Source organism: Petaurus breviceps, unplaced genomic scaffold (assembly GCF_028583685.1).
Source record: "Petaurus breviceps papuanus isolate PSGF00001 unplaced genomic scaffold, PetGlider_PUasm1.0 90919, whole genome shotgun sequence".
In the NCBI taxonomy this organism is placed as follows: domain Eukaryota; kingdom Metazoa; phylum Chordata; class Mammalia; order Diprotodontia; family Petauridae; genus Petaurus; species Petaurus breviceps.
The window spans coordinates 5,208,623-5,235,430 of NW_027187378.1; the positions used below are offsets into that span (position 1 = coordinate 5,208,623).

The 26,808-nt window shown below is 35.7% G+C and overlaps 1 protein-coding gene across 4 annotated transcripts in view; it reads right to left on the bottom strand.

The window, feature by feature from the left end:
• The window catches only part of TASP1 (taspase 1), a 326,885-nt gene that overhangs the window by 220,981 nt on the left and 79,096 nt on the right, over positions 1–26,808 (bottom strand). For all 4 annotated transcript variants that reach the window (XM_069075434.1, XM_069075433.1, XM_069075435.1 and 1 more), the window contains one exon: positions 1,584–1,690. In XM_069075434.1, coding sequence (XP_068931535.1) covers positions 1,584–1,690 — 107 coding nt within the window. The remainder of the gene's footprint in view (positions 1–1,583; positions 1,691–26,808) is intronic.

A 26,808-nucleotide genomic window follows, 5' to 3' on the forward strand; every position in this document is an offset into this window, starting at 1 on the left:
CTAATGGAAACCCAGATGGCCAGTTCCAGTTGGGCAACTCTGTTCATCCGCCCCTCTTCTCCTCTCATGCCTTCATCTGAGGGTGTTCTGCCCAAAGGAAGGTAAATTTTGATAGCCCTAAGTTAACTTGGGGTCTCAAAGACCAAGTCTTAAACCCAATTTACTCTGGATATCATTGACTGGATAACAATAGGTCCCTGCCCAAGCACCACTCAATGGTTATTTTGGGGGCCTTCTGGGCTCAGAGTGAATGTAAATAGTAACAGTTTCTCTTTTGCGCAGCAACTCTGAGGTCTTCCCCTCCCAGTCTGATTCTTTTTTTTTTTTTAATGAAGAGGTCGTCCCTTGACTCACTTTTTTCTTTTTTGGAGGGGCAATTGGAGTTGACTTGCCAAAAGTCACACAGCTAGTAAGTGTTAAGTGTCTGAGGCCAGATTTGAACTCACGTCCAACTGACTCCAGGGCCAGTGCTCTATTCACTTTGCCACCTAGCCTCCCCCCTTGACTCACTTCTTAAAGAATCCTATTCACTGAATGAGCGTTATCTCACTCAAAGTGAGAACTTTAAAAGACCTTAGCTTAAAAAGGCCAAGGTCTCCCACAGTATCCTGGGCCCTCTCCAGCAATCCTGAACAATATCTGGCTACTGGACCCAGAAGTCTCTGGAGGAGAAAGTGAAGCTGGTAACTTTGAATAGCCCTCTCTCACTCAAATTAAATTCAATTGCAAGTCATGTCATCATCTCCCTGCTGTCATGGTCCTCTTTGAGAACAAAGGACAAACCACAACCACACAAACTACTCTTCCTAACTTGCTTATTTCTGTGGAGTGCACCAAAAATATTATATGCTTCCACTCACTCAGGTTTACAACAAAGGAACTATCCTTGACACTTTAGTCTTCGTCATCCTCCACATTCAATAAGATGCAGAATCTTGATGTTACCTTCACAACATTTTGACATTTGTCTTCTCCATACACACCAAATATTTCAGGTCCACTTGCTGTACCCTGTATAACACATGCCACCACCCCCCATTGGCACTAGCTGTCTTCCATTCTTGGAATGCTCTCCCTCTACATATTCACCTTTTGAAAACTATCTCCATTTTTCAGGCTTACTCAAATGGCTCCTGCTACAAGAAGCCTATTCTGACTATCCCCAATTGTTAGTACTCACCACACCCCCCAAAAAAAATTGCTTCAAATTTACTTTGCATACATTTATGCAAATAAATTTCTGGATATGCTGTTTTCCCCTATCAGTATATAAATTCTTAAAAGGTAGGTGATTATTTTGTATCATAGCATGTAACACAGTGCCCTAGTACATAGTAGGTACTTAAAGATCCTTGTTGAATTGTATAGAAATAAGTATACACCAATATCCAGGGAACGATAAAAAAAAAATACATATATAAGGTACTATACCTTATATTACTGACAAACATCAATTCGAATGCCTAATGAGTAGTGAAAAGCTCTAAGAAAGATAAGAAATATAAATACCCCTTAAAATATTTCACAATAATTATACTTGTAATTTATACAGTAAATTATACTTGTTTCAAACACCTCCTAACCTTTTCACTTGATTGTCTTCTTTTCTTTAGTTGAATGAGATCTGTTTCCACCCTTTCTGCCAGCTCTAACTTCCTCTTGTTTCTTTTAAAGGCTGCTAGACTGAATCCTATAAAAATATTAAAAGCATATTAAAATTATTTTTAAAGAATGGTGAATTACTCAAATCTAAAGAAAAGATACTGGTTAATTGGAAACATTACACTTCTAGAAATTTTGCCCTCCACTGTACTCTGGCTAAATAACATATAGATTTTTTCAATTTTTTTTTTTACCCATAAGGACTTTTTTACCTCAATAACATTGCCACAAATTAGGAATAATTCTTACAAAGGAGATACAGAAGCGAACCTATCTCCTGACTATAATATTATCCTGAGGTAATTGATGGCTGAAATTAGAATTCAGTTCTCCTAGCACTTCTGTAGTTCTTTATCCCAACAAATCAGTTTTTCTGACCCTATCCTTTCTCACATATTTGATAGTTTATCTTATATGACTCCTTGACATCTAGAATATTCTTTGAAACATAGACCATTATATCTTGATTTTCCTTTTTCTGTCAAGAGAACCAATATCTTTCCAGTCACTTGGGTTTTGAACTTTGTTACCATCCTTGATATTTCCCTTTCCCTCACTCAGCCCCACAAAGATAATCAGTACTGTTTTGTCCAGTCACCCTCGAAAGTATATTACACATCCCTACCCTCCTCTCCATTCACACCAATCATCCTAGTTCAGAACACAATAGCTCATCACCTGGGCTATAATTGTTATACTTGCTTAAGTCTCTCCCTTAAAATAATCCATCTTCCACAAAGGTGTTTTATTACTGAAACAGAGCAATCATGTCATTTCTCTGAAATGACCTTCAGAAGCTCCTAAATGCTTTTAAATTAACTTAAAATGCAAATTTCTCAGTTTGGCACTCAAAGTACTTCACAATTTGGCTGCAGCCAACCTTTCCATACTCATTTTATACAACACTCACTTTTATATACTTGAAGCTTCAGCTATACTGACCACTTGTTATTCCCTGTACAAAATACACCAATTCTCCACTTTGTCCTTTTGCACAAGCTGTGTCCATGCCTGGAATATTTTCCCAACTCTTGAGAGTCCCTAGCTCCTTTCAAGTTCCTAACTCAATTACCACCTCTTATGCAAATCTTCTCTGGTTCTTAGTGTTCACTACTAAAAATAGTTACTTTGTCTTTACTTTAAATGTACTTTTCTGTATACAGTTTTGAGTTAGGAGAGATAAAAAGAAAGAAGTTTTAGAAGTTATGGAGGTTAGGGGCGGCCAGGTGGCTCAGCGAGTAAGAGCACCGGCTCCAGTGTCGGGATGACCTGGATCAAATCCCGGGCTCAGACACTCAGCACCACACCCAGAAATAACCTTGAGCAAGTTACTTAACCCTGTTTGCTTAAAAAAAAAATAAAAAAAAAGAAGTTATGGAGGCATTAATTTTTATTGTTATAAATTCTATTTTGTACACTATGATCTATAAAAATCAAGTATTAAGAAGTTTGAAAAGTACATAGTGAGGTTTCTTCCCCACATAGCAATAAACATAAAAAAATTTCTCAATCAAAAATGGTACTCATGAAATGAAAACTAAGATCTGTATTTTTTAAAAAGGAAGAAACAATTGGGAATAGTTGTTTATTGGAAAGTGACTTCTTGGGTCCAAACAAAATATATCTATAAAAAAGTTTAATAGATTGCTTTCATATACTTTCCATACTAAATGTCTGATGAAATTCCAATTTCACATTATTTGATCAGCAATTACAGTGTCTGTTGTGTGAAACATAAGAACAAAATAATTTTCTTCCCAGTCTCCTAAATCTAAGGAGTCAAAGGTTTTTCATGAGAAAGGATTTCAAAATACAAATCAAAACTTAACATAGATTAATACCTCAGGAGAAACCACATGCACTGTGGTAGGGACTGAATGTTTGTCAAATTTGTTGAATGGAATAAAAGGCAATGTTATGAGAAATACAAAACAAGATCAATTCAGATGAGAGACCATGTTTATAAGGTAAATTATTAAATCACTGTAAACAGGCTAGCAAAATAAAAAGAATAATATGCAAAGGCATCAATCAATTAATCACACTTTACTGAGGGCCAATTATTTGCCAGGCACTGTGCTAAGCTTTGGGGATAGAAGATGAGGAAAGGTAGTCCTCACCCTTAAGGAGCTTACAATTTAATGGAGGAAACAAAGTTAAAACAATTCTACCTAAGGAAATAATTAAGTCATTATAATTTTCAGGAAATAACAGACAACTTTCACTGAGTGAAAGTGTAACCAATACAGAAACAGTGGTCAGGCATGCCACATTTTATCAGAAGGGAATCAAGTTTCAGTGACATGCCAGAAGACAGAAGGAGTGAGAAAGGAAAAGTTTAAGATTAAAGCATCATTAACTAATTGTCCCACTGGATAACAAATAGAGTCTAAGACTAAAGGAATAAGATATAGGACCAATGGAAGCAAAGACACAAGGAAGAAGAAAACCTGGTAGCTACAAATACAAAGGAGTCAATCTGGGGGATGTCAAGTGGTAGCAATGTAGTAACTAAAAGTATAAAAATATTTACAGTAGTTCTTTGTGTGGTGTCAAAGACTAGAAACTACAGTATGTCCATCAATAGGGGAATGCCTGAATAAATTGAAATATATGAATAAAATGAAATAGTATAGTGATCTAACACAAGGAAAAAGATGATTTCAGAGAGATCTGGAAAAGAATTAGTGAACTGATGCAGAGTGAGGTGAATAGAATAAGAAAATCAATATAACATAATGTCAGTATTGTAAAAATGTATAATTCTGAAGACTTAAGAACTGAGATTAAATAATTAACCATGTTTCCAGAAGACTAATAGAGAATATTGCCCACCTCGTGACAAAAAGATGATGTACTAATATGCAGAATAAGAAATACATTTTTAGATGTAATGACCAATGTAAGAATTTGTTTTGCTTATGTGATACAGAGGTCCTATATTTCTCCTTCTCTTCCTCCCTCCCTCTCTTCCTTTCTTCTGACTAGGTGAGAGGAGGTGGGGGAGGGGGAGAAAAATGATAAATGTTTAATAATTTTAAAATTTTAAATGATAAAATAATAAATGAGACCTAAATGAAATATCTTGGTGGGGGCCCTGTGCTTTGTTGTTGTTGTATTTAAGGGGATAAAGTAGGAAGCAAAAAGGAAGACAAGGGATAACAACACAAAACTCTAATTATATTCCAAAGCTAGTGATTCATTGTCCACAGTGCACAACATATTTGAAAATTAATGAGATGAGTCAACACATAAATCAACTTAGTAGGCGATTTTGCCAACAAGATTTGAACTTGGAAGGTTTCAGCTGGAGACCCCTAGGAGAAGCAATAAAGAGTCACTATAGAGCCTGGATAAAAAAAAATGATCCAATGAAAATGATCATGAGAAAGTTTTTTTGCCATTGTATATAAGATAGAACACAGAAAAGCCTGGAGGCAGACAGACTACACTCCAATGGATCTGTGATCTCATTGAATGTGCTTAAGGATGAAGATCACAACATCAGAGATGTAGATCACAAACCATTCTGACCTGCCCTTCCTTTGCAACTCATCTGTATCCCCACACAAATCTACCATAAAGAGTTTACTCAATATGCTGGGCACTTTCCTCACTTTCTCTTAAGAAGAGAATTAAGACCACATAAAGTTACAGGCAGTGAAAGCTCTGTTATCTAAATATAGGCTATTCTTATAGAATCACAGGATTTCAGTGTCCAAAGGTAAAAGTAGTAAATTAGGAAGCATCCCAGAATCTCTGCACCATACCCCTCAAAAATGTTCATAAAATCTCTTCATGAAGACTTTAGTAATAGGAAACCTCAAGAACTTACTATCTCCTAAGGCTTCCTAATTCACTTTTAAATAGCTCTAACAAATCTGATTCTTTCCAGATCCAGGTTCCAAGTAGAAAAAAAGGAGAACAAATCAAATGCTTCTTCCACAATACTACCTTTTAAATATTTTTAATATCACTATCACATCCCTTTCAATCTTTCTCCTCATATATAGCAATTTTTTATGCCTTTTAAAAAACATTGTTTTCACTTCCCAATAATACTGCCATGTAACAAAGTAATACACTTAAGCAAAACCAAGTTGCACAGTTACTATACCTGACTCTATATGCCTCCTTTCATACAAAAAGTTCATTAACTAGATATTGAAAGGACAGTTCTATAGCTCATTTGTTACTCATGTGGTGTGAATTTTAATGTCTTTTCATATTTTTCCTTAGCATTATTGTGATCAGTATGCATCCTATTCATCCCAAGTCTTGTCTTTTCCAGGATAAATAAGCCCAGTTGCTCTAGTACCTCCATCTAAACATGGTCTTGTGGAATTCTGCTGGAAACTGCAGTTTGTCAAAGTCCTTCCTAAAATACTGCAGTCCATGCACACAAGTTCTTTCTGACCAAGGCAGAGTTAGCAGAACTATCATTTCCCTTAGTTTAGAGTTAGGGATACGAAACCTATGGCCTCAGAAAAGACTCACAACCAGTTAGTTTCTCCCCCTCCTCTTAAAAAAAAATGACATTCTTTGGCCAGGGCAATTCTGGAAACCAAGAAATATGCCAAAATATCCCTCAGTCATGCTTGGCATAAGAGAGACATCTAGATAACTGGATATTAAACAAATTATACTGGTGATATTTCGTTTCTTGATAGACATGTCTAAAATGTGTAATATAATTACCTCTACCTCCTACCCACCAGATCCTTGGACACTAATCTTGGATGCACCTTGGGCTCTGAGCTAGGCTTCTCAGCTCTTCTTCGTGTTGTCTTACCCCACTACTTGCATGTTTTTGTGTCCCCAGCACAAGTGCAACCAAAGTGAGCAAAGAAGAGCTGTTACAGAGGCTAACAGAAATATTTTCTAATATCACTGAGGTTATAAGTGCCTGGTACAGAGTTTAGACTCTATCTGATTTCTTGAACATGACATATTAAATATACTACAACTTTTTCCTTGAAGAGTTACTATTCTGAACAACAATTCATTTGCAGGGCTGTGGATTTAGCTGGAGATTAGATGTTGAAGGACGCAGTGTTAAAATGATAAGATAGTCCACCTCAGACTGCTGCACTGAATAGACTGGTTCATCTTCAGTGTGGTATTATAATGTCTATAAAGGCTACTGAAGAACAGGAAGTTATCTATACTCCATATCCAAAATACCCACTTACACAAACCGAAAAAGCCTTATTCCTTCAAAATTTATTACAACATAGGAGGCTGTTAGCAAATACCATTTTCCTCTCAATCCAAAACTCATACACGCACACACGCGTGCACACACACACACAACACACACACACACACACGATTTCCTATACTTCTATTTCTAAGAGTCTTCACATAGTGGGGTTATAGGTATCCAGACTCTTTCACCCCACTATTCACAGAGCATAGATAGGTCCCATGTCTATGTTCTCAGTAGTTACAGAATGGATAGAAAGGGGAGCAAAGGAGAGAGACAAAACATGTATTCAATATCTACTACGCACTAGGCACTATTCTAGGCACTTTACAATTATTATCTCATTTGAACCTCAATAATTCTAGGAGATGAGGTGAGAGTTATTATTTCCATTTTATAGTTGAATAAATTAAATTGGACAGAGGCTAAGTGGCTTGCTCAGGGAAACTAATAAGTATCAGAGGTCATATTTGAAAGCAGGTCTTGGTGACTCCAGATCCAGTGCTCAATCCACTGTCACCCGCTGGCTATTTTACTTCTGCAAAACAAAGCCCCATGCGAGAGTGCAGGGCTATTGTACTTAATTTCTCTCTTTCTTGTCTCCCTCTACTTCTTCCCCATATTAGCCAGGCTGAAAAAAAAAGGATTAAAGTGAAAAAAAGTATGTTTTAATTTGCAGTCAAAGTTCTGTCTCTCTCTTTAAAGTGCATTTTTCATCATGGATCCTTTGGCTTGGTTCATTGTCTTGATCAGAATAGCTATGTATTAGGGTAGCTAGGTGGCACAGTGAATATAGCACAGGACCTTAATTCAAATCTGGCCTCAGACATTTGACATATTTACTAGCTGTGTGACCTTGGGCAAATCACTTAACCCCAATTGCCTTGCCTTTCCCCCTCCAAAAAAAAAAAAGAATAGGTAAATCTTTCACCAGTTGATCATTGTTATGATACTGTTATTACTGTGTACAATGTTCTCTTGGTTCTGTTCATTTCACTTTGCATCAGTTCATATAAGTTTTCACGCGTTTTTCTGAAACTATCTACTCTTCATTTCTTATACCACAATATTATTCCATCCAAATCATATTCAACAATTTGTTCAGCCATTCCCTCAATTTCTAATTCTTTGTAACCACAAAAAAAGAGCTGCTATAAATATTTTTGTACATATAGGTTCTCTTTCCTTTTCTTTTATCCCTTTGGGACACAGAATAAGTAGAAGTATTGCCAAGTCAAAGGGCATGCACCATTTTGGGCATAGTTCCAGTGTTCTCCAAAATGGTTGGGCCAAATTCACAACTCCATCAACAACATCAGTGGACTTATTTTTCCATATTCCCTCCAACATCTGTCATTTTCCTTTTCTGTCATGTTAGCCAATCTGATAAGTGTGAGGTGGTACCTCAGAGCTGTTTTAATTTTAATTTCTCTAATCAAAAGTGGGGGCAGCTAGGTGGGGCAGTGAACAGAGAACCAGGCCTGGAGTCAGGAGGACCTGAGTTCAAATATAGCCTCAGACACTTGACATACTTACTAGCCAAGTGACCTTGAGCAAGTCACTTAACCCCAACTGCCCTTCCTTCTCCCCTCAAAAAAAAATGATTTAGAGCATTTTTCATGTGACTATTGATAAGTGATTTCTTTTCAAAATAACTCATTCATCTCCTTTGACCATTTATTAAATTGGGGAATGGTTCTTATTTTTTATAAATTTGGCAAAGTTCCCTCTATATTTGAGAAATAAGGGCTTTTATCAGAGAAACTCGCTGTAAATATTTTCCCCCAGTTTCCTGCTTTCCTTCTAATTTTGGTTGCACTGGTTTCATTTGTGCCAAAACTTTTTAATTTTATAGAATCAAAAAAATCTATTTTATTTCCCATGATCCTCTCTATCTCTTGTTCAGTCATAAATACTTTTCTTATCCATAGATCTGACAGGTTAATTTTTCTAAGCACTCTTAATTTAAGGTATCACCATGTATGTCAAAATCATTAATCCATTTTGACCTTATTTTGGTACAGGGTAAGAAAAGCAAGTCTATGACTAATTCCTACCAAACTGCTTTCCAGTTTTCCAAACAACTTTTGTCATTCTTTTTTGTCCCAAAAGCTTGGATCTTTGGGTTTATCAAATACTAGATTATTATGGTCATTTACGAGTGTAGTGTGTGCCTAATCAATTCCACTGATCCACCACTCTATTTCTAGGCCAGTGCCAGATTGTCTCTATGATTACGACTTTGTAATATAGTTAGAAATCTGGAAGTAGTAGGCCCCTTTCCTTTGCATTTTTTTCATTGATTCGCTTGATATTTGTAAACTTTTCTTCTTCTAGATGGATAATATAATTCTTTGATAGTCTGATCAGTATGGCTCTAAACAAGTAAGTGGAATTTAGGTAAAATTGTGATTTTTATTATACTGGCTCAGCCTACTTATGAACAATTAATATTTCTCCAAATGTTCAGGTGTTTATTTGTATGAAAAATGTTCTGAAGTTATGTTCATATAGTCTCTGGGTTTGTCTTGGCAGATAAACTCTCAAGTATTTTATATTGCCTGCAGTGCAGTGGAATTTCTCTATCTCTTCCTGCTGGATTTTGTGGGTAATATATAGTAATTCTGATGATTTATATGGGTTCGTTTTCGATCCTGCAACAATGCTAATGGTGTTGTTTCGACTAAGTTTTTAGATGTTTCTCTAGGGCTCTTTAAATATATAACCATACCATCTCCAAAGAGTAATAGTTTTGTTTCCTCATTTCCTATTTTCATTCCTTTAATTTCTTTTTTTGTCTTATTGCTATAGCTAGTATTTCTAACAAAATATTGAATAACAGTGGTGATAATGGACATCCTTGCTTCACCCTTATCTTACTGGGAAGGCTTCAACTTTATTCCCATGATAGAGAATGCTTGCTGCTGATTTTTGATAGATACTATTGATCATTTTAAGAAAGGCTCCATTGATTCTTATGCTTTCTAGTGTTTTTAACAGGAATGGATGTTGTATTTTGTCAAAAGCTTTTTTCTGTTTCTATTGAAATAATCATATGATTTTTAATATTTTTTAATTAATATGGTCAATTATGCTGATATTTTCCTAATATTGAACTAGCCCTGCATGCCTGATTAAAGTATATGATCTTTGAGATAAAGTACTATAATCTCCTTGCTAGTATTGTATTTAAAAATTTTTTGCATCAATATTTATTAGGGAAATAGGCCTATAATTTTCATTCTCTGTTTTTATTCTCCCTGGTTTAAGTATCAAAAACTATATTTGTGTCATGAGAGGAATTTGGTAGGCCTCCTTTACTGATTTTTTCCAAATAGTTTCTATAATACTGGGATTAATTGTTCCTTAAATGTTTGGTAGAATTTATCTGTAAATCCATATAGTCCTGGGGAATTTTTCTTATGGGGCTGATTTATGGCATGTTCAATTTCTTTTTCTAAGAAAAGATTATTTAGCTCTTCTTTTTCCTCTTCTGTTAATCTGACAATTTACAGTTTTGTAAACATTCATTCATTTCACTGAAGACTAATCTGTTTTACTGACAAATAATTGGGCAAAATAATTCCTAATGATTGCTTTAATTTCATCTTAAATGGTAGTACATTCATTCTTTTCTACTTTAATAAATAAGATTATATATGTTAAACCATATAGATCAAATGAGATTTTATATATATATATATATATATATATAAAGCACTCTACAGAGCCTAAAAATGCTATGTAAATGTAAGCTGTTATTCAACACTGGCTATTAGCTATCAAACTATTTACTCTTGACTACTCCACAACCAATTTTAATTACTACAGCTCTTCTTACTCCTCTTTAGTATGCTTCTTCCTTGTATCTTGTGGTTTTTCAAAAAAAGGCCTGCCTTTTATAAATATTGCTCATCAATTAAAGAACTCCTTTTCTTCTCCCTGGAAGAGCAATTAACCATCTCATGTCAGTCCCAGGCTATTTTCATTTTTTTTTTAAATCATCAGGGCCTAATTTTTTATCACCAAAGAGATGAGTTGGTTGCTTTGAGAGAGATGGATCCTCTTCAAGGTTCTAAGTTGTTCTGGATGTTACATGAAGCTAAAATAAATCCTTTTCTCCTAATATATAAGACCACATAAACTTATATAAGTGGCTAATCACAGATATAGGGAACTCTTGGATAAGGAAATTTTCCCTACCAATGCAGATTGGTGATATCTCTGAAACTTTATAGCCTCTCAAAGTTGCTTAGAGCATCAGAAAGCTGATTGATTTACTTGACTGGATCATACAGCAACAGATGTGAAAGGAGAGACTTAAACCCAGTTCTCTCCTGTCTCTAAGGCCAAATTTCTACACTATGTTATACTGCTTCTTATTATTTTTTTTAAACAAATGGACAAATGTAACAACATCCATCAGGGTAAATTATTAAATATACGGAGACTGATTTCTTATTTAGGTATGAGAGTTTTACCTTGCCTCCTTAACCTAAATTATGAATGTTAATAACAACAAAAAAACCTCAAGGCGTTGGTGCTCCTGTTTGGGGATGGCATTGTGTTTATCACATCAAATCTCAGAACATTAAAGTTTCCTTAATGAGATCCATACCTATTCAAACTACTCCATTCTGCAGCTCCCTGTTAAAGCTGACTTCCTTCATTAGAATGTAAGCTCATTAAGAACAGGGACTATCTAGCTTACTTTGATTTGAATCCTCAGTGTTAATCACAATGCCTAGTAAAAAATAAGAAATAAGATATGCTCTCTCTCTAGGTGATGTTGTATTATTCTAAATATTGTACTACTATAATAATAATATACTACTACTATAATACTACTATATTTTCAAAGACTAAAAGTTACATGTGATGCAAAGGTCAACAGAAATGTGCAGTGGGCATAACCAGACTACCACACATTTTCAATAATAACCTCTATACTCAACAATTTACACAAAAGATATCCAGGAGCAGAGTTCTGTGCTCACAAAAGGAGGTGGTGGGGACAGCTAGGTGGCACAGTGAATAGAGTACACAGTGAATAGAGAATCCTGGAGTCAGGAGGACCTGAGTTCAAATCTGGCCTTAGACATTTAACACTTACTAGCTGTGTGACCTTGGGCAAGTCACTTAACCCCAAATGCCCCTCTAAAAAGAAAAAAAAAGGAGGTGGACCACTCATACAGCAAGAGAGAGGGAAAACAAACTGACAACCTAAATGCTACATCACATAAAATGTAAAGACATGTAGAAAAAAGTCTCCAGCAGATTATTTTTCTACTGGAGACTAACTTCTTTTTTTATTCATTCATCACATATAATATTTCAATTAGCCCAGAATGATAACCTATGCTTTTCTCCTTGAAAATGTTTATTGCATATAACACTAAATATTGCAATTTACAGGAATATATTCAATTCTTAGCTCACAGTAGAAATAATATAAAACAAAAAATTGTACTTTTTCACCAAACTCAGAAGCAAAAATAAATTAGACCCTCAATAATCATACAGCATCCTCTGTCAGTGAATTTATAGAACACTACCTCATAACCACCTTGTTCCACTAAATTAAGAAGACAATATTATAGTATTAGGAAAGGAGATTACATAGAACTCTACAAGAAAATCAAAGTAACACTAGGTTAATGCAGCAATCTGCTAAGCAGCTGCTAAACAGTAACTACATAAATGAAAGCAAAAACAGATGCAAACCATTAAAAATAGACTTGTTTAAAAGTGAAATTAAATTCTGATATAACACACACCAGTTATGATAAAATGCTATAGTTACTACATGAAGTTTATTTTCTCACAATTGTACTCATTCATATTATTCTGATATAAAGACAGCAAAAAAGAGTACAAAAAGCACCCAAAAGGTCGGAAAAATTAATTAATGTGATGAGTAAATAAAGCCTGGTAGAGGAAAAGGGCTCTGAAATCTCATCTACATTTAGGGAAATAAAATTGCATCTGAGTCTCAATCAGAAGTGAGAAATATTCGGGGGCGGCTAGGTGGTGCAGTGAGTAGAGCACTGGCCCTGGATTCAGGAGGACCTGAGTTCAAATCTGGCCTCAGACACTTAACACAAAAAGTAGCCATGTGACCTTGGGCAAGTCACTTAACCCTGATTGCCCTCCAAAAAAATGAGAACTATTCTGCTTGAGGTACAACAGAGGATAAAAGAGATCTTATGTATTGTCAACCATAAATTCCATTTGGGTAGCTTTTCCATGGAGTAAAAACTAGCTTCTTGCTTAATTTTGCTTTATACTGGCTTTTACTGTAGAATCAACATTTGAAGCAAGAGCTGTGATTTCTCTCAACTCTAGAAAGTTTTAATCATTAGAACTGCCTTACAAGCATTGAGACAAAGAACTGTGCTTGATAACTACTGACTACATCTATGATCAGTGTTAGGAAAAAAAAATAATTTGAGATGATTGAGTTAGTACATCATCTTGACATATGTAAAAAAGTACATTTCATAAAGCTATTAACATATATATATATATATATATATATATATATATATAATCAAAGCATTTATTATGGACCAGGTATTGTGTTAAGGGTAGGAATTAAAAGAAAAAGCAAAAACAATCCCTGCCCCCAAGGAGCTTATATCCTAATGGGGAAACATATGAATCACTACATACATAGAAGACAAATAGAGACTAGATGGAAAAGTAGCCCTAAAGGGGAAATCACTAGCAGCTGTGTTAAACAGGAAAGGCTTCCTAGAGAAGCTGGAAGTTAAGTCTTAAAGGGAACCTGAAATTCTATTCAGGAATATAAAGAAGATTTATCCTTTACATTTAAATTTTGCCTTGGTTTGAGTGAATTTCAAACTTGGGAATGGCCTCAGAATCCATCTACTCAAAATCACACTTGAAAAAGAAGAACTGAGTCGGGAAGACTGGAATTCAAACCCAGCCTCAGACACTTGACACTTACTGTGTGACAACAGCAAGTAACCTAACCCCAACTGCCTTGGCAAAAAAAAAAAAAAAAATGAAAGAAATACTGCAGGATGGGGAAAAAAAACAGGCAGCAGACACAAATCAAATATGCCAATTCCTAAGGTCCCCTATGAGATGGGTTCATGCCCTGCCTCTGACCAGCTATGTCACCACGGGAAAGTCACTTAATCTCTCAGTGGTCTAGGGCATTCTAAGACTATAAATTACTGAAAAGTTGCAGATTTTTTCAGTTTCCAGAGAGTAATTCAATACATTGGTATATCAGTTTACTGGGACAAAGTAATTGAGTTTATTGAAATATACAAAGAATGAACAACCCTTTTTATCTTTCAAAGCTTTAAAGAAAGTATTCTGGGGAAATGGTAGAGTGGGTCAGAAAACTCCAGGTTCTCTCAATTTCCTCCACAAAAAAGACAGAATGTTGCCTCAAAGTGAATGCAGAATAGGAGAACTATATTAAAGTTGGGGGAAAGTCGTTGTCCTCCAAAGACAACTGGAGAGGACTTCAGGAAAAACTCAACCTCCAGGGGTGGGAGTTTGGCCTGACTGAAGTACAAACACCTCCAGGCACACTCTAATGAATCAACAAACAAATCCTGGGGAGTCAGCCTCAGCTTTCAGGAACTTCTACCTGAGTATAAAGTTGAGGTGGGACAGCTGAGTAGAGGAAGATTGAAAGACCCTCTGCTACTGCAGGATATGAGACACAGCTGTGTTGACTAGATGTGATCCCAGGATGTGTCCATGGAAGGAAGAAGCGAGCACACATCAAGTGACTGCTGTAACAGAGGAGTGGGACTCTGCCCACTGTGGGCACTTGCTGGAGAACAAGTCTCTAGTTTTGGATCCAGGGTAGAGTGGAGAACTGAAGTTAGCTGCTGATGGATGGATGGCAGGGAACAGGAGCATTTGCAGAACAGTGTAGCTGAGGGCCGTTGCTGTGGCTTAGGGGTGGAGAGGAGTGTCCAAAGTTGGAACCATGGACAGGGCTCAGAAAATAACAGAAAAAAGGACCAGAGGCCTGGGGCACCATTCCCCATAACTTGGGACTAGACCCTAAATATAATAAGCAGCTAAAAATAAAATAAAAATGAGTAAGCAAAGGAGAACCCAACCATTGATAGCTACTATGGGGATAGAAAAGAGCTGGGTTTGTGCTCAGTTGAAGATAGTGAAGCTAATAAAGTCACTCTTTTTTTCAGGAATAAACATCAAATGATCACAAGCTGAAAAACAGTTCTTGGAAGAATGTAAAAAGTACTTCAAAAATCAAAGAGAGATTGATGAAAAATTAGGAAAAAAATAAAATGCAATCCAAGAAAATTATGAGAAGAAAGTCAACCAACTGGAAAAAGATATCCAAAAACTGAAGGAAGAAAATAACTCCTTAAAAACTAGAATTGGAAAAGGGGAAGCTAAAGATGTTAAAAGACACCAAGGTAGCCAGGTAGCATAGCAAGTAAGAGCACTGGCCCGAGAGTCAAAATGACCTGGGATCGAATCTGGGCTCAGACACTTAGCACCCACCCGGAAACACCTGGCCGTGTAACCTTGAGCAAGTTACTTAACCCCAATTGCTTAAAAAAAAAAAAAAGACACCAAGAAATAATAAAACAAAATCAAAAGAATGAAAAAAATAGAAGAGAATGTGAAATAGTTCACTAGGAAAGCAACGAATCTGGAGAACAGATTGAGAAGAGACAATATAAGAACTGTTGGAACTACCTGAAAGTTAAGGCCAAAAACAAATCTTGATAAAATATTTCAAGAAATTACTAAGGAAAATGCCCTGAAGTTGAAGAACTAAAGGATAAAACAAATAGAAAAAAAAATCCACCAATTACTACCTATAAAAGATCCCAGGAATATTATAGCTAAGTTTTCCAAACTCCCAGGTAAAGGAGAAAATATTACAAACAAGAAAAGGGAAACAGTTTAAATACTGCAGAGGTAAGTATCACAGAAGGATCAGGATCACACAAGACCTAGCAACTTCTACATTAAAAAACAAAAAACAAAACGACATAGGTCTTGGAACACTATATTTCAAAGAGCAAAAGAGCTAGGTTTGCAACCAAAAATAACTTAATCAGAAAAGTTGAATATAATTCTGAACAACAAAAAAAATGGACACAAAAACTAAAAGAGTTTCAGGTATTTATGACAAAAAGACCAGAACTTAATGGAAAATTCTACACATAAGAACCAGAAGAAATATAAGGTAAACATTAAAGACCAATTATAAAGGAATCAAGGTCATCATTGCTTGGATAGTGTGAAAGAAAGACTTGGATTCAGTTGAGTAAAATGAGATGATTTAAAAAAATAAAACTGGGGGAAGCTAGGTGGTGCAGCGAGTAAGAGCACCTGCCCCAGAGTCAGGAGAACCTGGGACTGGTTCCGGCCTCAGATACTTAACACCCACCCACACCCACACACCCACCCACACCCACACACACCCCCACACCCACACCCTTACCCAGTATCAGATCTTACCCCCCCCCCCCACACACACACGGCCGTATAACCTTGGGCAAGTTACTTAACCCCAATTGCTTTTTAAAAAAATAAATAAATAAAATAAAACTGGGGGGAGAGGTAGAACAATTATATCATAAAAATAAGGCATGAAAGAAAGAACTGATACAGAAGAAACAAGTGGGAGTGGAGGGCTAGAAGTGCTGCAACCTTATTCTCACTGAAAATGGGTTAAAGAGAGAATATAGGGGTGGCTAGGTGGCACAGTTGAATAGAGCACCAGCCCTGGAGTCAGGAGGACCTGAATACATTTAAAAGGGTATAAAAGCCTTTTTTATACATTTATAAAGAAATAAGAGGATGAAGGAGTAGGAAAAGGAAGGAACTTTTAGAAAGGTGTACAGATTAAGAATTATGAGGGTACAGGAAAGGGTAAAGGTTGGGGTGAAAAGATAAAGGAGGAACTCTTAGAGGTTGGTTGTTGTCTTTTGTTCTCAAAGAGGACCAAAATGACATCACCATGCCTGCTAGAGTCAAATTTCAATGTGTCCAACTGTGGCTGATCAGACCAATACAACAAGCTCAGAATGCTCTACCACAGGTCGGACACAAATAGTCCATGTGAAGATTTGGGCTGGATACTCTAAATTTACACATCCTGAATTTCCTTTGAACTGTTTCAATTCTGCTTTGCTCATAGAACACAGTACCTTCTCTGATGTGGGCATGCCATACTGAGTGGTCCTGTGCCAGTGTCTCCCATGTCACATAAATCCAGAGTTCTTAAGAGAGACCTTGCATTGCTTCTCCTGACCACCATGTAAATGCTTTCCCTGTGTGAGTTCTTTCCATAAAAAAGTCTTTTTGGCAAGCATAAGTTTTGCATCTGAACAATGTGGCCAGTCCATCAGAGTTGCACTCTCTGAAGCAGAGTTTTAAATGCTTGGCAGTTTAGTTCAAGTAAGGACCTCTGTGTCTAGTACTTTATCCTGCCAGGTGATCTTCAGAATCTTCCTAAGACAATTCAAATGGAAGTGATTCAATTTCCTGGCATAGCACTGGTAGACTGTCCAGGTTTCACATGCATACAACAATGAGGTCAGCACAACAGGCTCTGTAGACCTTCAGTTTGATAGTCTCATACCTCTTCTCTCCATACTTTCCTTCAGAGCCTCCCAAACACTGAGCTAGCTCTTGTAATGAGTGTGTCAACCTCATTATCAATGTGTACAGCCCTGCAAAATACACTACCAAAATAAGTGAACATAAAATCCACAGCATTCAAAACTTCTCCATTTGCTGTAATTAATAGTTTAACATATGGATGGTATGGTGGTGGCTGATAGAGCACCTGTGTTTTCTTGGTGTTAATCGTTAGGCCAAAATTAGTACAAGCAGCAGAGAACTGATCCACACTTTGCTGCGTCTCAACTTCAGAGGTTGCATTGAGTGCACAATCATCTGCAAACAGAAAATCATGTACCAACACTCCCTCCACTTTGGTCTTGACTTGTACCCTTTTGTAGTTGAAGAATTTACCATCAATGCAATAGCTGACCTTGATGCTATGTTCATCCTCATTGAAAGCATTTGACAACATGGCTGAAAACATCATGCTAAAAGCATGGGAGCAAGCACACAGTCTTGTTTCAATCCAATGGTGACTGGGAAAGCATAAGAGGAGTGGGTAAATTAAGACAGAGGAAGGCAAGGTAGTGGTTAGAAGTAAATTAGATGCCTGAGGAGGGATAACATAAATATAGCTAGAAGCATAGTGAAGAAAAATAAGATAGAAGGAAGAAATACACAACTAGTAATTATAACTTTTAATGTGAAAGGGATGAATTTACCCATAAAATGCAATTTACCTATAAAACAGAATTTATCCATACAACAGATAGCAGAATGGATTAAAGATCTGATTTCAACAATGTTGCTTACAAGAAATACAATTTAAAAATGAGAGAAACACAAAGTTAAAACAGAGGGCTGCAGTAGAATCTATTATGCTTCAGCTAAAGTATAAAACATAGAGGTAGCAATCATGATGCCACATGAAGTTAAAACTAAAAGAGATTTAATTTAAAGAGATAAATATGGAAACCATACTATGTGTCATCAATATTATTTAATGTTGTTTTAAACTGTTTAAAATAACTATGGATAGTATAAAATACCTGAGGGTATACCTGATAAAAGAGACGTAGGAACTACATAAAAACAATTATTAAACACTCTTTATTCAAATAAAGTCATATTTAAATAACTGGAGAAATAGTAATTGTTCATGGGTAGGCAAAGCCAATATAATTTAGAACATTACATTTTTACCTAACCTATTTATTCAATGTCATCCCAAATAAATGACTAAAAAAATGTTTTGCTGAGTTAGAAAAATAATAATAAAATCCATCTGGAAAAACAAAAAGTCAAGAATTTCAAGGAAACCAATGAAAAAATGTAAAGAAGGGAGGTTCAGCAGTACCAGAACTCAAACTATATTATAAGACAGTGAATAACAAAACTATCTAGTACTGGCTAAGAAATAGAAAAGCAGAACAGAACACACATACAATACATAGTAGGAAAGAATTATAGTGATGTTATGTTTGACAAATGCAAAGTTTTATTTTGCTTTTCTTTTTTGGAGGGCAATTAGGGTTAAATGACTTGCCCAAGGTCACACAGCTAGTAAGTGTTAAGTGTCTGAGACTGGATTTGAAATTAGGTCCTCCTGATTCCAGGGCTGGTGCTCTTTTCACTGTACCGCCTAGCCACCACAAAGTTTTAAGTTTTAGAGATAAGAATTCATTATTTGGTAAAAAAAAAAAAAAATTATTGGGGAAGCTGAAAAGCACCAATATCTTAAATCATATACCAAGATAAGGTCAAAATGGATACATATCCTAGATATAAAGTGAGATATCACAAGAAAACTGGAAGAACATGGAACATATTACCTATCAGGCTCATGGATAGAAGAACAATAGAAGAACAGAGAGCACTGTGAGGTGTAAAATGGATAATTTCAATCTTATTAAATTAAAAAGTTCTTGTACAAATAAAACCAATATAGCCAAGATTAGAAGGAAAGCAGAAAATTGTGGGAAAATTCACATAGTTTCAATTTCCAAATACATAAAGAACTTTATAAGAATACTAGTCATTTCCCAATTGATAAGTGGCCAAAGGAAAAGATTAGGCAATTTTTTGATGAAGAAATCAAAATTATATAAAGTAATATGAAAAAATGTTCTATATTATTATTGATTAGAGAAATGCAAATTAAAACAGCTCTCAGATATCATCTTATACCTACCAGATTGGCTAAAATGATAAGATGCCCTTCAAATGGAAAATGGCTAAACAAGTTGTGATATATGATTACAATGGGATACTACTGTGCCATAAAAAATGATGAGTTGATTTTAGAAAAACATGGACCCAGGAAAGAAGATGCTATCCACCTCCATAAGAAGGGACAAATAGATGTATAGTATGGTCTTACATACATACATAAATATGATATATGTATGTGTTTGTACAGAGGTATAGGTATGTATATGTGCATATTATATACATATATATACACACATATATGTATGTAAAATTCATCTTCAATTGTAGTCTTCTTTAGAAGTGCACAGCAGAGAACAAAATAAAATTTAAAAGGAAGCACAGAAAAGATGGGTAATACTGAAAACAATATGTAGTATTTATTACATAGCTTCGGGTTTTTTTGCCTTTATTAATTTGTTTGTTTACCTTTAATTTACAAGATCCAGTTCCACAAACCCTTGAGTTTCAAATTTTCTCCCCCTCCCTCTCCTCCACCCCCACCCATGGTGGCATGCAATCAACTATAGGATCTTCAAATACTTTCATATCAGACATTAGTCAGGTTAGAAAGGATTGTAACAGATGGAATGAACAACAGGAAAGAGGAAAAACCAAACAAGAAAAAGAAATAGAGCAGGTAGTTTGCTTCAATCTGCATTCAAACTCTCTTCTTTCTGGTTCTTTCTCTAAATGTAGACATCTCTCTCCATCATGAGTCTTTTGGAGTTGTCTTATAATTCTGCATTGCTTAGAAGAGTCCAGTCTATCAAAATTGGTCATCACACATATGTTGTGTCTATGATTGTGTACAAATTTCTCCTGGTTCTGCTCTTCTCACTCAGCATCAATTCGTACAAGCCTCTCCAGGTAAATATGAAGTCCATCTGCTCCTCATTTCTTATAGCACAATAGTATTCCATTACATTCATATACCACAACTTGTTTAGCCATTCCCCAATTGATGGATACCCTCTTAGTTTACAATTCTTTGCCACCACAAAAAGAGCTACTATAAATATTTTTGTACATATGGGTCTTCCTCCCACTTCTATGATCTCTTTGGGATACAACCCTAGAAGTGGTATTGCTGGGTCAAAGGATAAGAAATTTTTTATAACCCTTTGGGTTCCAGATTGCTCTCCAGAATGGTTGGATCAGTTCACAACTCCACCAACAATGCATTAGTGTTCCAATTTTTCCACATCCTCTCCAGCATTTGTCATTTTCCTGTTTTGTCATTTTTGCCAATCTGACCAGTGAGATGTGGTACCTCAGAGTTGTTTTTATTTGCATTTCTCTAATCAGTAGTGATTTAGAGCATTTTTTCATATGCTTATAGATAGCTTTAATTTCTTCCTCTGAAAACTGCCTGTTCATATTCTTTGACTATTTATCGATTGAGGAATGACTTGTATTCTTATAGATTTGACACAATTCTCTGTATATTTTAGAAATGAGGCCTTTATCAGAAACATTGGTTCTAAAAATTCTTTCCCAATTTTCCACTTCTCTCTTAATCTTGGTTACATTGGCTTTGTACAGAAACGTTTTAATTTAACGTAATCAAAATTATCCATTTTGTATTTTATAATGCTCTCTAATTCTTGTTTGGTCATAAAGTCTTCCCCCTCTCCATAAATCTGACAAGTTAACTATTCCTTGCTTTCCCAGACTGCTTACAGTATCATCCTTTATACCTAGATCATGCACCCATTTAGACTTCATTTTGGTATACAGTGTCAGATAATGGTCTATGCCCAGTTTCTGCCATACTATATTCCAGTTTTCCCAGCAGTTTTTGTCAAATAGTGAGGGGTTTTTTTTGCCTTTTTTGGGGGGAGGGCAATTGGGGTTAAGTGACTTGCCCAAGGTCACACAGCAGTTTTTTGTGGTAAGTGTCTGGGGCTGGATCCAAACCCAGGTCCTCCTGACTCCAGGGCCAGTGCTCTATTCACTGTGACACACAGCCACCCCCTGAAATAGTGAGTTCTTATCCCAAAAACTGGGGTCTTTGTATTTATGAAACAGTAGATTACTATAGTCATATAGTAATCTGCTGAGCCTCATGTACCCAATCTATTTGATCGATCCTCTAGTCTATTCCTCAGCCAGTACCAAGTAGTTTTGATGATTGCTGCTTTACAATACAGATTAAAATCTGGTATATCTTTTTTTTAAGTTAATAATCTTAAATGTAAACTTGTAGTTTTATATTGAATCCTCTAAGTTCTACTGAGTATATAGAAATGTTCTTTTTCCTTATTTTGTTGTTTCAAAAGAATAAAAACTTTAAAAAGATATTAATATGAAATGTCTGCTTTTTGCTGCAATAATTTTTAGAGAATTTGGCATTAACTTGGCAAGATTTTCATACATTTTTGATATTAGACCATGAAAGCACACTTTTATCACACTGGCTATTATATACACAAATGATTTTTCCAAGTCTAGCCTTGATAACCCCTAGGTTTTCAATAAGATTGAAATCAGACAAGTTATCAGGACAGTGAAAAATATTTATCTCTAGCTCACTGGAGAAATTTTTGTAACATGTGACATGGTACAAAGGGATATTGTAATACTGCATCTCTATTTAGGAATTTCTATGATTTTGGAACAATTCCACATTGCATTATATATATTAAAGTCAGAGGCAGTTAAGATGGCAATGTAGTAAGAAGCAGTGCAGTGAGTTCCTCTACTGCAAAAACAAAAAAAAAAGAGAAACCCACCTTCAACCAGATCTAGAAAATGCACCGGTCCTGATGGGGAAATCCAGAAAAAAATTAAATTAGTTATTTGTCCAGGCCAGCTCAGCAAAGAGAGACAGAAAGAGAAGTCTGTGGACAAGTGGGATGAGCTAGGAGCATGCCAACACCTGGTACACTCAAGCACCAACGGACCAGGGTAAGAAAAGGTTCCAGATTCATAATGGGGGACCACAAAAACTACACCAAGAAACCACAATTGGCAGCTTTGTCACTTTCCATGCAGCTCCAGTCACAAATCTAGAGCTGACTGTGAAAAGGCTCTTTGCCAGGAAGTGTTTTTCCCAGTTAGAGAGGTCCCGGGCAGTATACAGAGAAAGGAGGAAGTTTAAAAGCAAGCAAGCAGCAGTGTGGCTCAGACCCCAGGAATAGAACAGGGTCTCAGTTCCATCAGCTGCATCAACCTGCACAGGAGCAAAAATCCTAAACCAAAGGAGAGCATAAAATTCTGACCTTCTGAAAGTTTTAAATTCAACAGCACTCTACTGTTGCTCAAACCATAGCCCAAATCACAAATTTGCTGAGCTCAAACCAGAGGGCGAGCAATCATACTTTTCCTTGGGTCAGACCATGCTGACAGCATTGAAAGTTTGCAGGTTCCCAGCTTGTCTGTTGAATGCCTGGAATAACCCACCACTCAACAGCCCAAGAAAGCAGCAACAAGACCAGCCCATACTTTCCCTCCAGAAGTTCACAGACCTCAAGCCCAAAATCATGAAGGAAGCTAAAAGAATGAACAAACACAAAAAGAATCTTGCCATAAAGAGCAATTACAGTAACAGGGAAGGTCAAGACACAAATGCAGAAGAACAGAATTACTTTAAAACACCTACAAGGAAAGACACAGAGTAAAAAATAATTTGGGCACCAAACTCAACTAGAAACCCTAGAAGACATGGGGGCAGCTAGGTGGCACAGTGAATAGAGCACAGGCCCTGGAGTCAAAAGAACCTGAGTTCAAATCTGGCCTCAGACACTGGACACACTTACTAGCCGTATGACTTTGGGCAAGTCACTTAACTCCAATTGCCCTTCAAAAAGAAAAAAAAAAGAAATCCTAGAAGACATGAAGCAAGAGATTTTCTCTTAAAAAAAAGTTTCAAATGTTTTTCTAAGTAAAATGAGAGCACATCCAAAACCCTGGAAAAGAATGAGAGCTATGTAACAAAGAACCAACTGAAAAGGAAATTAACAGCTTGGCATTAGAAGTTTCCAGGGCTTCAAGTCAAAGAAAAAATACTACAAGCAGCCAAAAAGAAAGAATTCAAAAATGGAGGAACCACAGTCAAGATCATACATGATTTAGCAGTTGCCATTATAAAGGAGCAGAAAACTTGAAATAAGACATTCCAGAAAGCAAAGGATAACTTATCTGGTAAAACATATAATCGTATGGGGGGAGGGGTGAACAGTTAATAAGCTAGAAGATTTCAAAGCATTCCTAATTAAAAGACCAGAGCTGGCTGCACAGAAATCTTGAAATTCAAGCATAGAAGCCAACAAAAACATTGAAAAAGTAAAAATGAATGAATAATAAGGGACTAAACAAGAATAACGCTCCTTTATAGATAATACATGTATCCCCTCTGAACCCTATCTTCATCAGGGGGTCATAGAGAGTCTAATCAAATGACTCCTGGGAATGGTTCTATTGTGTGTTGATGTCAAGAGAAAAATGAAAGAAGAATTTCCCCTCCCCTGAGCAGAAAGATGGGAAAGGAAAATTAGGGAAAATCATGTCATATAACCTGGGTTCACAAATATACATGAATACAAATGAGAAGGAAGAGGAAAGAGGAGTGACTGACACTAAAATCTCACTCTCATTTGAACAGGTTGAAAGACAGATGAATATACATAAACACATTTGATTACAGAAATACATTTGAATAAACAAAGACATAGGAGGTAAAGGGAAGAGGGTAGGGAGATTAGAAGAATTGGGTTGGATGGAGAAAAAGGTGATTTTTGATGAATTAACAAAAATAAAATAAAATTTTAAAAATATTCATGAGAATCTATTATCTCTCTCAATGGATATGACTTCCAAGCCAGGCCCACTAAAAGTCAAAAAAAATTCCAAAAACTTTTGGGGGATGACAATTTTAAAATCTGAAGAATATACCCAGATCTTACATGCACCTGAATTTTTTCTTAAAGGTTTTAGGATAGGGGGCGGCTAGGTGGTGCAGTGCATAGAGCACTGGCCCTGGAGTCAGGAGAACCTAAGTTCAAATCTGGCCTCAGACACTTAACACGAAAACTAGTCTTGTGACCTTGGGCAAGTCCCAATTGCCCTCCAAAATAGCAAAAAAGTTTTAGAATAAACTTTAAGTTATACAAAGTGAATTAAGGTTAATTATCAGAAGTAAAAATTATCTTTTTTCAATATTCAATACTATGGTTTGAATAGTGTCTAAACTATGACAAGCACTTTTTATTAATAGCTATGATTATCAGCTTTAAAAAAAAATTATCTATTTGCTATTCTTCCAACTTCAAGAAGCTTATGCCTAACTGTAGAATAATCAGTAACATCTCTGGCTGTCAAGTTTCTCCAAAGGTCTTCATTTGTTTTCTGAAGATTTATTAGGTTATTTTACATTGAGCTTTCTAATTTTTATCAACTTTTCATTTTCTGTAACACTTTCAATGCCTTAGCATGCCTGGTATGTAATAAGAGCTTAATAAATGCTTGCTGACCGATTGCTTGACTTTTCTTTGTGCTTCAACGCAACTAAGCCTGTTTCATTGTAGATTCTGAATGATCCTTGAAGTGCCTGACTTATGAACAGCTGCTGAAATATCTCTAATAGTTATTAAAGTGTACTCTTTAAGAGCTACAACCTTTACATGTTTCTCTGAAATAACATACATTCATAAAACACAAAGAATTAAAAACAGAACAAAAGAGATCAATGAAATGTACACATGGTAAATATACAAAGGAATAATCTAGTAAATATCAATAACAAATAAGGTATTTCATATATATGTGGCTCATCAGTATATATATTCTACCAATACAGATCCCAAATCATCTCAGTCTATAAGCCAAAGCATTTGACTTAAATAACTGGCAAAATTGTAGAATTTATCATTAAAGTAATGGTTAATGAATACCTAGAAACAAGAGCAATGATTTTTTAAAGATAGCATGATTTCATCAAGTCACAATACTAATAATGACTTATTGTTATGATAATGGCATTTATATAGCACTTTAACATATTCAAAGTACTTCTTATATGTTATCTCATTTGATCCTGACAACTCCATGAGTAAAATTCTATTATTATTTCCATTTTATATAGATGAATAAATGGTCTGAGAAAGGTTACATGATTAGTCTAGCATAAAATATAAATGTATGAGGTGGGGTTTGAACTCAAATATTCCTGAATCCAAGTCCAACTGCCTCTCCACTATATCATCTAGCTGTTTCAAAATAAGATTGCATATTGTTTATCTCTAGCAGCTTAATCACCATGACTATTAGTTTACTTAGCTGTTTTCCTCTGTTATAATAGATAATTACTAATGGTCAAGGGGAGAAGGATATCAGATAATGAAAGTGGTATAAAAAACAAATAGGTATTAATAAAGCTTAAAACAAAAGTAAGAGACTGCTCCAAACTAATCTATAGTTTACCTAAATTTACGCTAAATATTTTAAAAAGTAGCTAAAGGTATCATGATGGTAAAGAGAGAGTTAGGGGCTGGACAATAGTGCAGTTAGGTGAATTTGTAACTGGCTGAATGTCAAAGCACATATAATCCCTGGGGCACTCCATTAGAGACCTTCTTCCCAGTGACACAGAATCATTAAAAGACTGGTTCAATGTTCTGGAAAGGAATTCTCCAATGGAGTTTCCAGGAGACATGTACTTGATTAATCCTGTGATATTTAACACTTTTATTGATGACTTGGAAAAATGCATAATATGATCCTTAGCAAATCTATAGATGGCACAAAGCTAGGAGGGACATGAAACATACTAAATGGCAAACTCAAGGTTTAAGGTCTTCATGATAGGATTGAAATTAGGCAGAATTGTAAAAAAATTTAATACAGATAAATATAAAAACCTTACACTCAATTTCACAAATTCATAAAATAGTTCAGAAAATCTAGAGGTTTTAGAAAGCTGAAAGATTAATGACTCAGCAGAATGAAATCACAACCATGAAAGGCAATGCAAATTTTCAGTGTTTAAAAATACACAGTGTCCAGAAATTAGGGTGGTAATAATACCACTGCACTTTGTCCTCATCACAACACATCTACATAATTTTCCAATTCTAGCACAACATTATAAAAAGAATATTGATTATTGTACAATGATGGGTGCCTACAAA